At 38.2% G+C, this 14,988-nt stretch overlaps 1 protein-coding gene across 1 annotated transcript in view; it reads left to right on the forward strand.

The window, feature by feature from the left end:
* LOC140162696 (uncharacterized) overlaps positions 1–14,661 on the forward strand; it is a 29,939-nt gene extending 15,278 nt beyond the window's left edge. Inside the window, exons 9-13 of the mRNA XM_072185970.1 lie at positions 1,976–2,018; positions 2,484–2,709; positions 3,548–3,683; positions 4,133–4,281; positions 5,510–14,661. Coding sequence (XP_072042071.1) covers positions 1,976–2,018; positions 2,484–2,709; positions 3,548–3,683; positions 4,133–4,281; positions 5,510–8,798 — 3,843 coding nt within the window. The 3' untranslated portion in view covers positions 8,799–14,661. The remainder of the gene's footprint in view (positions 1–1,975; positions 2,019–2,483; positions 2,710–3,547; positions 3,684–4,132; positions 4,282–5,509) is intronic.
* Positions 14,662–14,988: the final 327 nt, after the last annotated feature.

The following is a 14,988-nucleotide window of genomic DNA, read 5'->3' on the forward strand; positions in this document are numbered from 1 at the left end:
ACCACCTCAGCGCCTAAGCTCTAATACAATTTGCTATCCACCTGCACATTTCGGATGGCGCATCTAGGGATGAGTTTATTTACAGGCAAAATATAACCGTGCATATCGTGCAAGAATGGATACAGCAGATGTTAAATATGGTAAAAGTAGATAAAATTTGAAAACAGTTGTACCCGATATTCATTTCTTGTTTATAAATATTTAGATTCATTATATTTGTTCAGATCGACTAGGAAGTAACATTGCACTATTTTTTTCAACATGTTTGTTGAGGCTACTTTTATTAAGAGCACAAATCGCTTCGGTATAATATGATTTCACTTTAAACATGGCGGACAGAACACGAGTAGCGCTAGCTGTACAGGTGAAGCAAGGGACCGAACACGCTGATTAATATGATAGTTTTGAAAAGCAGAAAACACATGTAGGAGAATTGTACACTTCATTAAACGAAGGCCTACATGTAGAGAGCTACAATTGTTTAAGGTGCAAGTGGCGAGCACAGATGCTGGACCATGGCGTGATGTTGCTGCTACGGAAATGCTTGAACCATTAATTGCATTCGGTATTCGCCATGTCTGTTTCTGGGAAACGGAAAGAAAAAAAAAAAAAAAAAAATTTCCCGACCGACCGACCCAATTTTTAAAATCCATTCGAGGGCAAGCAAACAATTTTTTTTTGTTGGTTTAAGTGTAGATAAAACTGCACAAAAAGGTGTCTTCACATATGAGGCACACAATATCTTGAAAATACTTACCGTATTTCGTCAAATAGTCACCCCACCACTTTTTCAACCAAGATGTTTCAAAAATGCTGATATTTCCATGCTGTCTTGTGTAGTAAGCTTACCAAGTTGCCCACATGGTTGATAATAGCGTCAATAATTGGCGAAAATCTGGATTGGAAACCCGGAAGTGAACCAGAAGTCGAGTTTCTAGTTCATAGTTTGTCATTTTAGCGTGAGTTTTAAGATTACCTAATGATTTTAACAGGAATTATCATTCTAAAATTGACCTTGAATAAACCCCCCCCCCTTGGGAAAATGTAACGCCCCGGGGGCGTTTATTTGCCGAAATACGGTAATAACAAAAGTTAAGAATAGAGTTCTATCGATTAATAATCCTGTTATGCATATTGTTTTGAATGCTGCTTTTGACTCAGTGTGGCATGAAAGACTTTGGAAGGCACTTGGCTTCTTTGGTTTCCAAACAAAATCACCTATCTCCTGAAAGCCCTCTACAAGAAATCTGCAAGTACTGGTAGAGTAACAGATTGGTTTACAACCTTAGGTTGGAGTTCACCAAGGATGTGTGATGTCAACTCAACTGTTTAACATCCTACTCTAAATGATTGTTGTATGCCCTGTGCGATACCAACATATATATAGTATAACATGATCCAAGGACATGTGGGGAGTAACTTACAATTTGCAGATGACGTCGCACTCATTACAAATAAACGAAGATCGTCAGGCACTGGTTAACCTCAATCTTCAAAGCAGCTTAGCTTTTGGACTCACAATAAATATCGCTACAAGAAGTCTAGCCTTAAAGAAGATCTTTTTCAACATGATCACAATTGTTAATACTAAGCTCTTAAAGGTGGAGGAGTTTACCTACCTGGGAGGAAAAATCACTCAAACAGAATCCTGCTCAGCGAAGATATTAAACTATGTATGGGCAAAAGCCTAGCAGAGATGTCATTTTTCAGGTTTTGGACTGAACAGGTTTTTTGTGAGTCCAAATTCCTGTGTTTTTATTGGCCTGTTTTGGAGCTTTTTGGTCTGCTTTCGCGCACATTTTTTAGGTTTTTCTCACCAGTTTCAGGTTTTTTGAGTGAAACTGAGTGGCATCTCTGACTAGAGGAGCTAAATATTTTGAAAAAAACTATAAATTTCTTCCAAAGCAGTCAAGGTTGTTGAATCAAGAGTTTGTTGATCTTACAGTAATTTGTATGAATTTGTTCTACTTTTCAGGGTCATGAAACACCCAAGGATGCCAAACCTAGCACATCAAGAGGTAGGTCTGTCTAATAAGTGGTGAATAGATTTTAAAAAGTGTTCACAATTTGTGTGTACAAATATTTTGTTTTCAAACATCATTTAGAAAGTAAAATATTGTAAGTACCTGTTTTTCACGTTGAAATAATCTAAAATGTAATATTCAAAAATTTCAAAATGATCCCATTACAGTATGCTTAATGTTCATGAAAATACTCTCCCTTTGCTGCCCTCATTCGTCAGTTGTCTGCATTGCCAACTGAGAAAGTATAGGGAAAAAAAGTGCTGGGACTTTTGCAACCACTTTCTCACCCCTTTCTGGTTGCACAGAGACTGTGACGTTGTGTCCAAAATTGACCTTGACTGCATTTGTATCCATATACCTCTGCCAGTGAATGGTATATGTCCAGAGTGACAGAGGTGACAGCCTGCTGAAAACAAGTCGTATAATATCATTGATTGATCGCTTAAATTCTTTTTTCAGAGAAGAGACTTACGAGACCATTCTTAAAGTATGAAGACAGCAGTAGACATTACCGTCCCGTAACCAGGGAGTTTACCTCCGTACCCCGTGTCATGGCAGACACTGCTAGAGGGAGCTGTCCGTTTGATCTGCATCCACAGAGGAAAGAGAATAAGGAACAAAGAGCTGAGAGGAACTGTGATGAGGGAGGTGGGGGAGATATGGGACCACCGAACTCTGTCAAAAAGTAAGGGCATATTGCAAATGCACACATATCTGGGACTGTCTATTGCCATTTGGACTAATACCATTTCGTTTAATTCCCGTTTAGTCTATATTCAATTGGTCTATTACCAGAAAGTCTAATTGCCACTTAGTCTAATAATCATATAATCTAATGCCCATTTAGTGTAATATTGTTTGGTCTAATAAGCAGTATGTCTACTAACCATGTAGTCTAATAACCATTTTGTCTAATATTTCTTTAATAACCATTCGGTCTAATAACCGTTTGATCTAATAACTGTTAGGTCTAATACTCGTATGGTCTAATAACCAGTTAGTCTAATACCATTTCGTCTATTTATTAATAAACTAAATGCTTGTAAGACTAAATGGTGTGTAGACCAAATGGGTATTAGACCAAATGGTTATTAGACCTATTGGTTATAGACCAAATGAATATTAGACTAAATGATTTTTAGACTAAATGGTTTTAGACTTATTGGTTATTAGACTAAATGGTTATTGGACCAAATGGGTATCGGACCAAATGGTTAAAAGACCAAATGATTATTGGACGTAGTGGATATAGACCTAATGGGTTTAGACGAAATGGATGTAGACGAAATGGATATTAGACCAAATGGTATTAGACCAAATGGCAAATCCCCTCTGGGACTGTCTTGCGGAATTAGCAGGAGAGCAATAAATAGCTCTTCTGGACGAAATGAATGATTAGGATTGAGCTAAAGCTATGTTTCATTTGGCAGAACTTGATAATATTATTTTAATCCCCAAAAAATAAGTACTATATTTTTCTGGATTGGCGAGTATATAGTAACCCTGTGATTTGCACATTTCAGAGCCAGTAGTGTACAGAAAACGCCATCAAACAGGGCAGGGCATAGCAGCAGGAAACAAGCGGAGACTACCGGGGTTAAAGAAAAAAGACGAGGCTACTGTGAATGCTGTGCTGTCAAATATGATGATCTAGAAAAGGTTTGTCAAATGTAATAACAAGATTAGGATTAAAATATTAGCATGACAAAAGAAATGTTATCCACAGAATTGTACTTTTCATGGAAATATTTTGATTGCATTTAAGAGCTCTGTCACCGACCTTTGCACAGACAGTATTTTATGCCTTGTGGACTGGTACGTGTGGTGCTTAGATCTGTGAATAAGGTATATTGCTGATAGTGATCGATAGGCAAAAGTGATGCATGCGGGAAGGAAAAGGGCTCAAATTTGTGATCTCGGGTGATGAATTTTATAGCTATTGAGCCCTTTTCATTCCCAGCATGCATCAGGTTTACCCTTCGATCTCGATCAGCAATACCCTTATTTGCGTGGTATGTATGTAATTTGTAAGTTATTGCATTTGTGGCTTTTGATGTTGGCATTTTTTAATAACTAAATTATTGTTTCTTTTTTCCCCATAATTACAGCATTTAAAGAGTAATCAGCATAAAGAATTTGTAGCCAAACAGAACAACTATGTTAACCTGGATAGGATGATAGCAGAAGGACCCAACATTGACAAGTTCCTGGAGGATGTCATGAAATATCATGAGACAGACAGCCAAAAAGCACAAACGTAAGTACTCCACTATACTTGTAAGGCAAAAACCCTGTTTTACGGGCTGGGGGACTTTTCAAGTAGGGTGGGTCGGGCTGGATTTTTTTTTCTGGAGGCTTAAGTTAAGATGACCCTAAAATATCACCAAAAGCTTGAAAATTTGGCAAAAAAATTCTTATAAACATATTTTTGAAAATGTTCTGAATTTTTTGAGCAAAAAGTAGAAAAAAAATTCTCCCAAAATGCAAAATCTGGGTCGGTCGGGCCAGTAAAACAGTTTTTTTTTGTTGGTCTAACCCAAGTTATTATTCAGTGGGTGTGGCTTGTTAAAACGATACACCTAATTTGAGTGGTTTTTGGGTGCATCAATATCACGAAACAAAAGCTTGAAAATTTGGCAAAAATTCGATAATTTTTTTGCAAACACATTTTGAAATGTTCTGAATTTTTTTCAAAAAGCTTCAGTCAAAATCAATCAATTTTGGCCCCAAAACAGCTGATTTAAGCAAAAAATAAAAATTCTCTCAAAACACAAAATCTGGGTCGATCGGGCCAGTGGGTGTGGCTTGTTAAGGATACACCTAATGGTTAAGGGGTGCATCATATGAGACAATCGGGCGATGATCATAGCGTGTTGAAGGCATCCTCATAGGTTAATACACCGTACGCACACATATATTATGATCAAAAATTCATAAACAAGCTCGGATTTAATCCATCTCACTTGCGAAAATGTTAGCAAAATGATTCTTTTGTTAAAGAATTTCATTGTATGTACCATGTTCAGATCTTTATTTTGATGGAATTTTCATCACAATTGGACTTTCATTCAAGAGATATGATAACGCTAGTGCTGCCCAGAACTTTTTTTTTATAAAGATTAACCGTTCAAAACTGGCAAATAAACACGCGAAAAATTACACGTTTACAGTATCTCAAAAAGTGAAACTGCAGACATTACAGCCCATCATTTCGACAAAGTATATAATTTCACTTATTGGTAACTCCTTGAGCACTACCTGCCAATCTAACATTGCCCCTGATTGGTCAATTATATGATATCTTTATTTTAATCACCAATCAAGATGAAGCTTTGCAAATAATTCACCCCAATTTTTTTGTGTGGTGAAATTATTCTAACAATGTTACTGATTGGTCCAATTGATAATGAAAACTTCTTTTTGACCAATAGGGAGGTAGTTCTCATGGGGTTTAAGTCTTGTTTCCATTTCATATCTCTTTACAGAATTCAAGAAGAATTGGATGAAGTGATCCTCCTTTCTGAACCAAACCCATCTACCAGCAAACCACCTCATGTATTCGCCGTGCCAATGAGCCCTGTTAAGTCTCCATCTAAACAATTGAAAAGCCGTGCTAAAGCTGCGCCATCTTCCCCAGTGCAGTCGCCCAGATCAACCAATCTCTCTCTTCGACAAAGAACGTCACCAAGGCTTCTTGACGGTGAGCCCAAATCTCCGGATCCGCCACCTTCCGCTGCCAAAGAAATGGAAGCAAGCTCAGTTTACACGTTTGGGAAACCGTCTGTTAGTCGGATCGTGCCACAGAGACCGCCTAGTTCAACAGAGTCTTTGTGTGTTGGTAAAAAACAAAGAGGTCAATCAAGGTCAAGAGATACTACACAGAAATCTGCTTCTCAACGTAGCCCCAAGAAGGTCAATGATCAAACTAAAGTGAACGAAAAACAATCGGAAACTGAACAATCTAAGGAACATACGGGTGATGGAAAAGCATCTGAAATGGTGGATGAAGGAACAAAGGATGATATAGATGACAGAGAGAAGCAAAGTACTTCACGACACAAGCAACCTGAGACCGCTACTAAGAAAACAAAGACAGATCTGGTGTCTGATACGGATAATCAAAGAACTAGTAAACCGGAAGATGCCGGCATAAATGAGCAAGAAAAGGAGTCGTCATCTGGTAATTCCGGTAGTAAATTTGAGAGGAAGAAAAGGAAAGTGAGCCAAATTCCTCCTGATGTGTTAGAGGACGATGTATTTGAACCGGACACTCGCCGGTTCCGAACACCCGGTAGGAAATTCGGAAATTTTACGAAGGCTGGTGACTCAAAGAAGTCAAGAACTCCTAGGACTTGCGCATCGGGTTCTGTTGAACCTGATGTAGAGAACAATGAGTTGTCATCCCCTCGTGCTAGACCATTGAGGTCGTGTAAAGATGATAATAGCGGTATTATTGATGAATCGTCAAGACTTAAGAGGAAAAGAAAAACAGAGGATGTTGTAGGTGATGCATCGTCAAAGAGACAGCGGACATCTGATGATGTAGCAGAAGAAGAAACCAAAAGAAATTTAAAGACTAAAGCAAAATCAAGTGAAGATGGTAAAGAAAAAGGCTCAAGTCCAACATCGTTGGATGATTTTAAAGAAGAATCACAAGTACGGAGATCAAGCAGGGGAGCTACGAAGCCAAATTATGCAAAACAATTACTGCAGACCAGGAAGGAAAAAGAACTAGCGAGACAAACGAGAACAGAAAAAAAGCAAGCTATTGTGAACAAACTCAACAACGCTCAGAAACAAGATGACGGTAACGAAACCTCATCGGAGCGTAGAGGAAGGAGGTCCAACAAAAAGATCACAGTATTACGTAGACAAGATATTGACAAAGTTATCCGTGAAAAGACTACCTCACTAGCCAGCAATAAGAACTCATCAATGTCCAGTACTATGGTGCAACCACCATCTACGGCAGCTGAACCGATTACAATACTCGAGGAAGAGCCTCGTAGCGAGCCAAACCTCCCGTCCATGTTCCGTAGCGATAGCAGCGCAATGGATCTCAATTTCTTAGGTTTTCGAAACGACGAGATCGAGTTGACGGGAGAGAATTTGCTGAACTTGTCCGCTACACTGGATGCAGGTTTTGAGCAAAAATTGGAGCGTGGTGCTCTGAATGTGTACTGCATGCCGTCTTCTGAATTGGAGCTTGTTGAAAAAACAAGCGAGTCATCGGACAGTGTTGATTTGGGAGATGTAAGCAAGGTCTTGCAGAGTTTAGAGAACTTTGCTTCCGAAGGTTCGGAATGGGAAGCGCCGATCAATAGATATTTTGACGCGTTTGACGAAGTCGTGGAAGATCTGAAACGAAGAACTTCGGAATTACAGGCCTTGACTCCCAGAAGTCATTTGGCTCCAGGTGACGATGAAGAGGATAGTAGTCTGAAGGAAAATGTAATACAGAAAGAGGCAGGGAACCAGCAAAAGTTATTATTATCAAGTGAAGGGAATATCGCAGATGGCGTTGCTGATGTGCCATCTACAGCAGCTGTTGATGATACCTCGACGCGCAGACGCTCAGCTCGAATACAAGACAAAGATAGCGTATGTGGTGATGGCAAGGAAAGCGCCCCCACAGCAATCAATGCAGTGCCTTACGTCAATCCCTCAGGAAATGCTTTTGATACTCAAAATAACGCAGGGATTTTTAAAGCTCCGTTTCCAAGTCCTAAAAGAAAAATCGGTCAATCGGCAGGTAATCTCAAATTTGTCACTAGCACGCCGGTTCAGCAACAATCCAACGTGCAACCTGCGAGTCCTTGTATATCAATTCCACAGGGAGAAGATAGGGAGCTTATATTGGAGAACTATGTGCACGATGAGACAGAAGCGGAAATAGTCTTTCCAAATTTCTCAAGTCCAGACAAAGCAGCGGGTATATTAATGAGTCCTGTCAAGTACATGAGGTTAAACAACGGCGAGATAGGTTCACCGCCAGTTAGAAGGCGGAGGAGTAATCTCTCAATGTCGCGGGACGGATTCGCATACAACATCTCTCCAAGCGAAAAACCCGAAGCACGAAAGTCGCTTAACTTTAAACTAAAGAGGAGCCCCTCTTTGAATATCCCAAAGATTTCGTCGCCTGGTTCACACCAGTTGCCATCACCTGTTGCATCGTCAGATTTTGACACTGCATCTAATTTAAATCGGTCTCTGAGTACCCCGCTGTCGACATCAACCGTCAAATCCCCGGTATTTTATTTCAATGACTGTCAGAACAGAAAGCGACTTGGTTCGTATACGATGAATAGCAAAAGGCCAAACTTCTCGAACAGTATTTTGAAACCAGCCAAGAAAGGACTGTCCGCTAAACAACTCGGCAAGAAACATCAGCAGCTGAAAAAAGTGGGTGGTAAGAAAAAGGTGAAATCAAAAGGAGCGAAAAGAGCTATCTTACACTCGGATGCGGGAGAAGACGAGGATGGGGATGTGTATGAATTTGTGGACGAAGGTAAAGGCCAATCTCAGAGTAGTACACAAGAGAGTCCACCTGGACCGAAGAAAAACATGGTAAGCGTGTCTATACAGACGAACGAAGAGGATTTGGAATCGGATGGTACATTGAGGGTGCGAGTTCCTCCTAGTCCGGTAAAGCAGCATCTCAGCCCGATTAAGAATCGGACTCCAAGGAAATCTGAGACTGTGATGTTAGCAAGTTTTAACCCGGTTGTGAATTTGGATAAGGATAGTGTACTACCAATGTCTTACTGGATGTAGAAATATATTTGCCCCAGGGATGGTTGGACTATTCCAGTTGAAATCCATACACCCCCTGGGGAAGAACTGACCGTAATCTTCCACACAGGGAGTGTGAATTTCAAATGGGGTTGCCTGAATGAGTGATTCCATTCGAAATCTACACCCCCTGTGTGGGAGATTAAGGTCATGTCTTCCATATGGGGAGTATGGATTTCAACAGGAATAGCCCAGTAATTTTCATGAAGCATTTAAACACAGAAAAACCCATTCAAAATGTATAGGTTGGTTTTAATCTCCTTTGAGTAACTTATCAACAGCAAGATTCCTATTGCAGCTGCCAGTACAGGAACACCACACCACCAAGAGTATCTACCCAGTACCAATGCTGCTATTCGCCGTAGAAGTGATGATGTAACAGTATTTACTACCATAGCAATAGATTAATACAATTTTTTGATATATCGCATTATGAGCAGGTTGCACTCATCATCTGTGTATACATATATCTGCAATAATAGATTGAATACAATACCGCTCTTTTCAACGATACTAATCTTACAGGTGCGAGTGATCAGCATGATATGAATAATCTATAGAATTACGATCCAGATCTTTATCCCTGTTCTTTGACATGTATGGTTCAATGCATAGGTACTGCGTGAACGTTGTAATGCAAGGCAATATATATAAAAATTGTATTCATCTATTGCTGTGCTAGTTAGCCCTGTTACATCATCACTTCTATGGCGAATTGCACAGTACCAACCAGCACTAGTACCAGAACTAGTACTAGTACCAGAACTGGTACTACATAGGCGACCGTGTACCTGTGCAGCAGCTGCAATAGGGATCTGGTAGTGAATATGTTTACAGTTATATGTAACAATGCATTATAAAATAACAAATATTATCTGTTAGGCATTGCCATTTGTTCCATCTTGGAGACCACCATTGAATCGAGCATTGTTGCTTATTATTAATGAATTATCAATCACTTAGGGCCAAGAAAAATCAAAGTTGTATCCTTCAAACTTTGCTGGCATTAATCAGAATCGGTGGTAACATTGTATTGGTTGATGATACATTGCATACAACTATTCAAACGCCTGTGTATCTATTTAAAATCGCTCTCACGTGACAGGATTTTGAATAGATGCACCGGCGTTTGAAACGTACGTTTGGAAATCGCAAGCTCTATTATCTCTTTTTCAACTTGTACCAACAAGTATATAGCAGGGGTGTGAGAGTTCCTCTTTTCAGCTGATTTCCTCATTTTTGGTTGCCAAAATTTACGCCTTTTTCTTTCATTATCAATTCATATTTGGCAATTTTACACCGTTTTTCAGCATTTTTCCTCGTTTTTGGTTTGTGGCCTCGCACACCCCTGATATAGTTTGCTATATATATGTATTCACTAATGGGAATGGCAATGAGAGACACAGAAAGTCACACATGGTACATGTAACTGGACAAAAAAATTTGATCAGTGTGTGCCTGTGGTATTGTCTAGGTCAGTTTGTATTAAAACCAAAGTTAAGCATCAATATTGCATGGTACTGTGCATTATTTGGTTTGTAATTTTTGGTGAATAAGTTAAATTATATATTTATTATATTGTTTTAATAACTGGAATTGCAATTACTGTGTTATAGTAAAGTAACAACTAACTGGCAGGTTAGCTTTAAATTATTTTTAGTGCTTACTTCATCAGCTGTATATTGTAATTTTAATTGCTAACACATGTAATATGGTATAGTAATGAACACAGTATATGATGTGTGCTATTTCATTTGTATATTATGTACCAATTACAAGCTTATTTTGCTCTTCTTTAGCTAGAACCAAACATATTATGGTTTTATATGGTGTATTGCAGTCACAGATGTTAACTCTGCAAGGCAGCTGTTTTGCAATCCATAATATGCAGCCTCTTTAATGCTCTGCATGCTAGCCATACACTTCAATGGAAAAAGTTCAAGTTTTGAAATATTTTCTCAAAATATCAAGAGCTATCTTAAGAACCACTGAACCAATACTAGGCTTATTTGTACTCATTTTAATGCATTTTTCATGTTGATACCAAATATGGTAATGAAAATGTACAATTCTGAAATTTCGTCTGCAGTCGACACCCGTGTGGAGAGAGTTAACACCCCACCTAGTTGATCCCGAGTTTTCAGAAATTAAAAGTGGTAACAACTTCTTATATTCATTAGTTAACCAAAGATTCATTATCAATAAAGATGCCTGAATTAAATGCAGGGTTCCCGCGGTCCTTAAGTCCTTGAATTTGAAAACGCCTTTTCAAGGCTTTGAAAGTCCTTGGAATTTGCACAAGGTCCTTGAAAGTCCTTGAAAATTGGTATTTTACCTAAAGTATAATTTTGACAAAATTTGGTGAGTGGAGAGGGGCTGTCACTTTCGTTAATATGTGCCGCATGAAGAGCCGCATCATGATTTTTGTGTTGTGCCAAGTCCTTGAAAATCATGCTGTTGGACCTTGAAAGTCCTTGCATTTTAAAGGCTTCAAATTGCGGGAACCCTGAGAATATGTAGTTGTTAGCTGCAAGCTTACTTATTGAAGGATTTACTTTAAAAGCAGGTGTAGTACGTAAAGTGAATTAACATTGTGTTCTGTACTTCTGAATCACAGATTCTGGGTTTTTTTTTTACCACAAAAAAACTTTTGAATTTTAATGTGGGAAATATTGCAATTTATATTGAATTCACAAACGTAGGTGTGCATTTTGAAACTTGGACGAGCGAGAAGAAACTCAGAATCAACATTGTGTGACCTAAACCTGTATACAAGCTGCACTTGTAATTTATGTATTCAATTCCACTAATGAAGAATTTGCTATTTTTTCATCTAATTTAACAAATTTGTAATTTCCCTTCTATGCTTTAATTGTTATTACCCTAAATCACAGCTGGTAGTAGGCCTAGCTGGTGTGTGTTTTTATGCATCTTTTGGTAAAAGTGTTCTCTTGTTAGAAGAGTTCGCTTGATAAAATTGTTCTCTTGGTAGAAGAGTTCGCTTGATAAAAGTGTTCTCTTGGTGAAAGTGTTCCTAAGGAAACACCTCAAAAGATCGATGGCATCCTATAAATATAATTAGTTTTGTTTTATAGACGAATCCAATTTCACACATTCCTACACCTCAATGACAGCCATATTTGGGTCCCCGTCGGCTCCATCTCACCTAAAATGTGAAATGATGCGGCCTTGGAGGGTGTTTTAAACTGCATTCTATCACCCGTGTTACACGTAGACAAAAGAATGATGACAGTTTACAACACAAAAGAATCTAACATCGAATTTTAAGCGGCTTTAATCCACCCAATTGGGCAGTCACAACACCAGTTTGGTGCTGCGGGGACCCAGTCAATGGCCGATCAAATCCTGACCATGACTTGGCTCGTTGGATTCGTCTATAGCTTACACACTCCCAGAAGTGTACACCATTTTCACCCTGATGTGGCAGTGACGCCACTTGAGGCAGGTGATTTGCACGCGCATCTATGCGGCATCTATAAGCACTTGCGTGGGTACGCCAGCACTTTGGGCTAATGCCTGTAATTTGAAGCTGATTTGAATGGAATGTGTGCTGACGTCACTGCCACTTGGGGGTGGAAAATTGTATAGCATGAGTCATTTGATGACGAGGAGATCAAGCCTGATTGATGGGCACTAGACATTTTTCATCAATTTTCAGTTGGATTTTTCACTTTATTGACTCGCGCAATAACAAAAACCAAATAATTTTTGCCTATTATAAGCCGAACAAACTTAAGTAACTAGTTTTATTTATAGGTAATCAAGTCTTTTTGGCTGGATGTTCCTTTACCAATATGTCGATTGCTTGGAACACAGAAAGGGTAACTGTAATGGCTGCCTTGAGCACAAAAGTGTTACCTCGCTTTGTTAAACAAAAACAAACCAGGTAACTCTTATGCACCAAGCAGCACATGAAGTTGACCTTTTTGTGCTCAATGCAGTCAATATGAGTCTTCAAGTCTTCAACACAATCATATCTCTTTCTTTTTGACAGCAAAATTTTTAGGCAACCAAAAAAATGAAAAATAAACCCTGTTCTACGTCAGGCCTGAGGGACCCATATGTAAAAAAAAAAAAAAGTGAAAATTTTTTCCTGTATAAATGAATGCTGACCGAGAGTCCAAATGTCAGACCTTTTTTATCTGTGGTCTTTTTCTGCACTTCCTCTGTACAAAAGTATAGGAGCTTTCCAAATGTCAGACCTTTTTTATCTGTGGTCTCTCACACCTCTGGGTTAAAAAGATTGCAAAATATTTACAAATTTTGGTGATTGTTGGGGTCATTTGAAAAAGAACCAACATAAAAAACTCAGAGCCTACTTTTTGATTTGATTTGTTCGGGTTTTTGACAACCCTGGATAACCCAAGAAAGCCTCTATTGAAGCTTATTTCCATTGGGGTCCATTTGAAAACCGAGACGGATTGGGAACAGTCAGGGGTTAACACCCTACTCTTTTCGAAAATGGCTGCAAGATACAGGTATGGCTCTCTGCATACGGGACCGACAGCTTAACGTCCCCTCCGAAGGACGGGGTACTTTCGTGCTTCATTTACCCAATTCTAAATGAACCATGGGGAGAGCGGAAGTCTGAATTTAATCTACAGATGTTGCCAATTAATTTCAGACTTTTTTCCCAAGTCAATATCCCAGCAAATCGCCACCGCCGGAATTGAACCGGGACCTTATGCACTAAAGGCAAGTACCCTAACCATTGCGCCACGCTCTCCCTCCTTGCAAGGTCTGTCTGGCTGTAGAACAGGGTTTTTTATCGCCTTATTTAAATGTTTTCTTCCAAAACTGTATTCTTGTGAGCCTGGTGTTTAATATAACACTCGATGTAGATTATAACTATTGTATTATATTAGATCACAATTTTAATTTTTGTACCTTAATATCACATTCCATATCTTTTGAATCAGGAGGAATGATCATTTTTTTTACACCAATGTTTTACTATGAAAAATACAAACTGTATTCTATAATATTTTTTGTGATTGCCAAAATTCTTTTTGTACTATTTTTCCATGTATGATCTTTGTAAATATGTCTTGTAATTTATAAATAATGTATGATATTTCTTAGTGTATAGATCAGCTGATTTTTGCCATCCGTTTAAGACTTCCAAATCTGTTACCGTTAGAGTATTTTGTTATAACACTTTAATATGCATGTATGAATTATGTATAGTATAGACCTACTTCCAATTCCAGAAAATTACACTACTGATTTTTTGGGATTAAAAATATTTTATCCTGTTTTGCCAAATGAAAATGCCAAATCCTATAACTGGCAGTAAAAAGTCAAATTTTAATATTTTTGCAATTTCAGGGAAATGGGTAAAAACATGCAAAAAAAGTGTTCCAACAATTGCAGCACAAAAATTCAAAGACTTGGCTTAAGTCTAAGCATTCAGAATGTTGGCTATAGTCAGAAGAGTTTGCTCCTAATTCTAGTTGATAATTGGTTCAATGAAAAAGATCAGAAAATATGTTTTAAAAAAACAACCCACAAAACATTTGAATGCATAACCTGAAATTAGTCTTAGTAAAAGTCTTATGGAGCCTTGATTGCCACAGTATACAAAAAAAACAACTCTAAATTGCATGTGTTTAGCCCATATTTACAAAAATTGGTCGAAAATTAAATTTAGACTTTTATTGCCAGTTAGAACTAAGGATTAGGATGTAACCATGTTTCATTTTGCAAAACATAATATTTTTAATCAAATGATGTGTTGCCAATTTATAAGCAGTTTCACTTGGTCATACACTGACCAATTCACACGAGGAATATGTGTGTTCATTATCATTTTCAGAGCAGCTACTTGGAAAATTCCACTATTACAGTATGGTAACATCCTCGCTGGTCCTGTCCAGGCAATATGAACGTGAGAATATGTGCTGAATTCAGCAACTTGGACTTGTATGCAATTGGTTTCAATTTACATTAAAGCCTTAATGTACGATCTTTTTAAATTTTTAGATTTTTCTTTTTTTCTTCCAAAATGATAAAATAGTTAATATGCAATCATTATGAAAGTTACCAATACATTTGAATGTGAAAAACATTGGCAATTTGCAAAGAAACAACATCATAAACTTCACCTCTATCACTCAAAATATCTCGAGTTCGACCTCGGAGTTATTCTCCT

Source organism: Amphiura filiformis, chromosome 10 (assembly GCF_039555335.1).
Source record: "Amphiura filiformis chromosome 10, Afil_fr2py, whole genome shotgun sequence".
NCBI lineage: Eukaryota > Metazoa > Echinodermata > Ophiuroidea > Amphilepidida > Amphiuridae > Amphiura > Amphiura filiformis.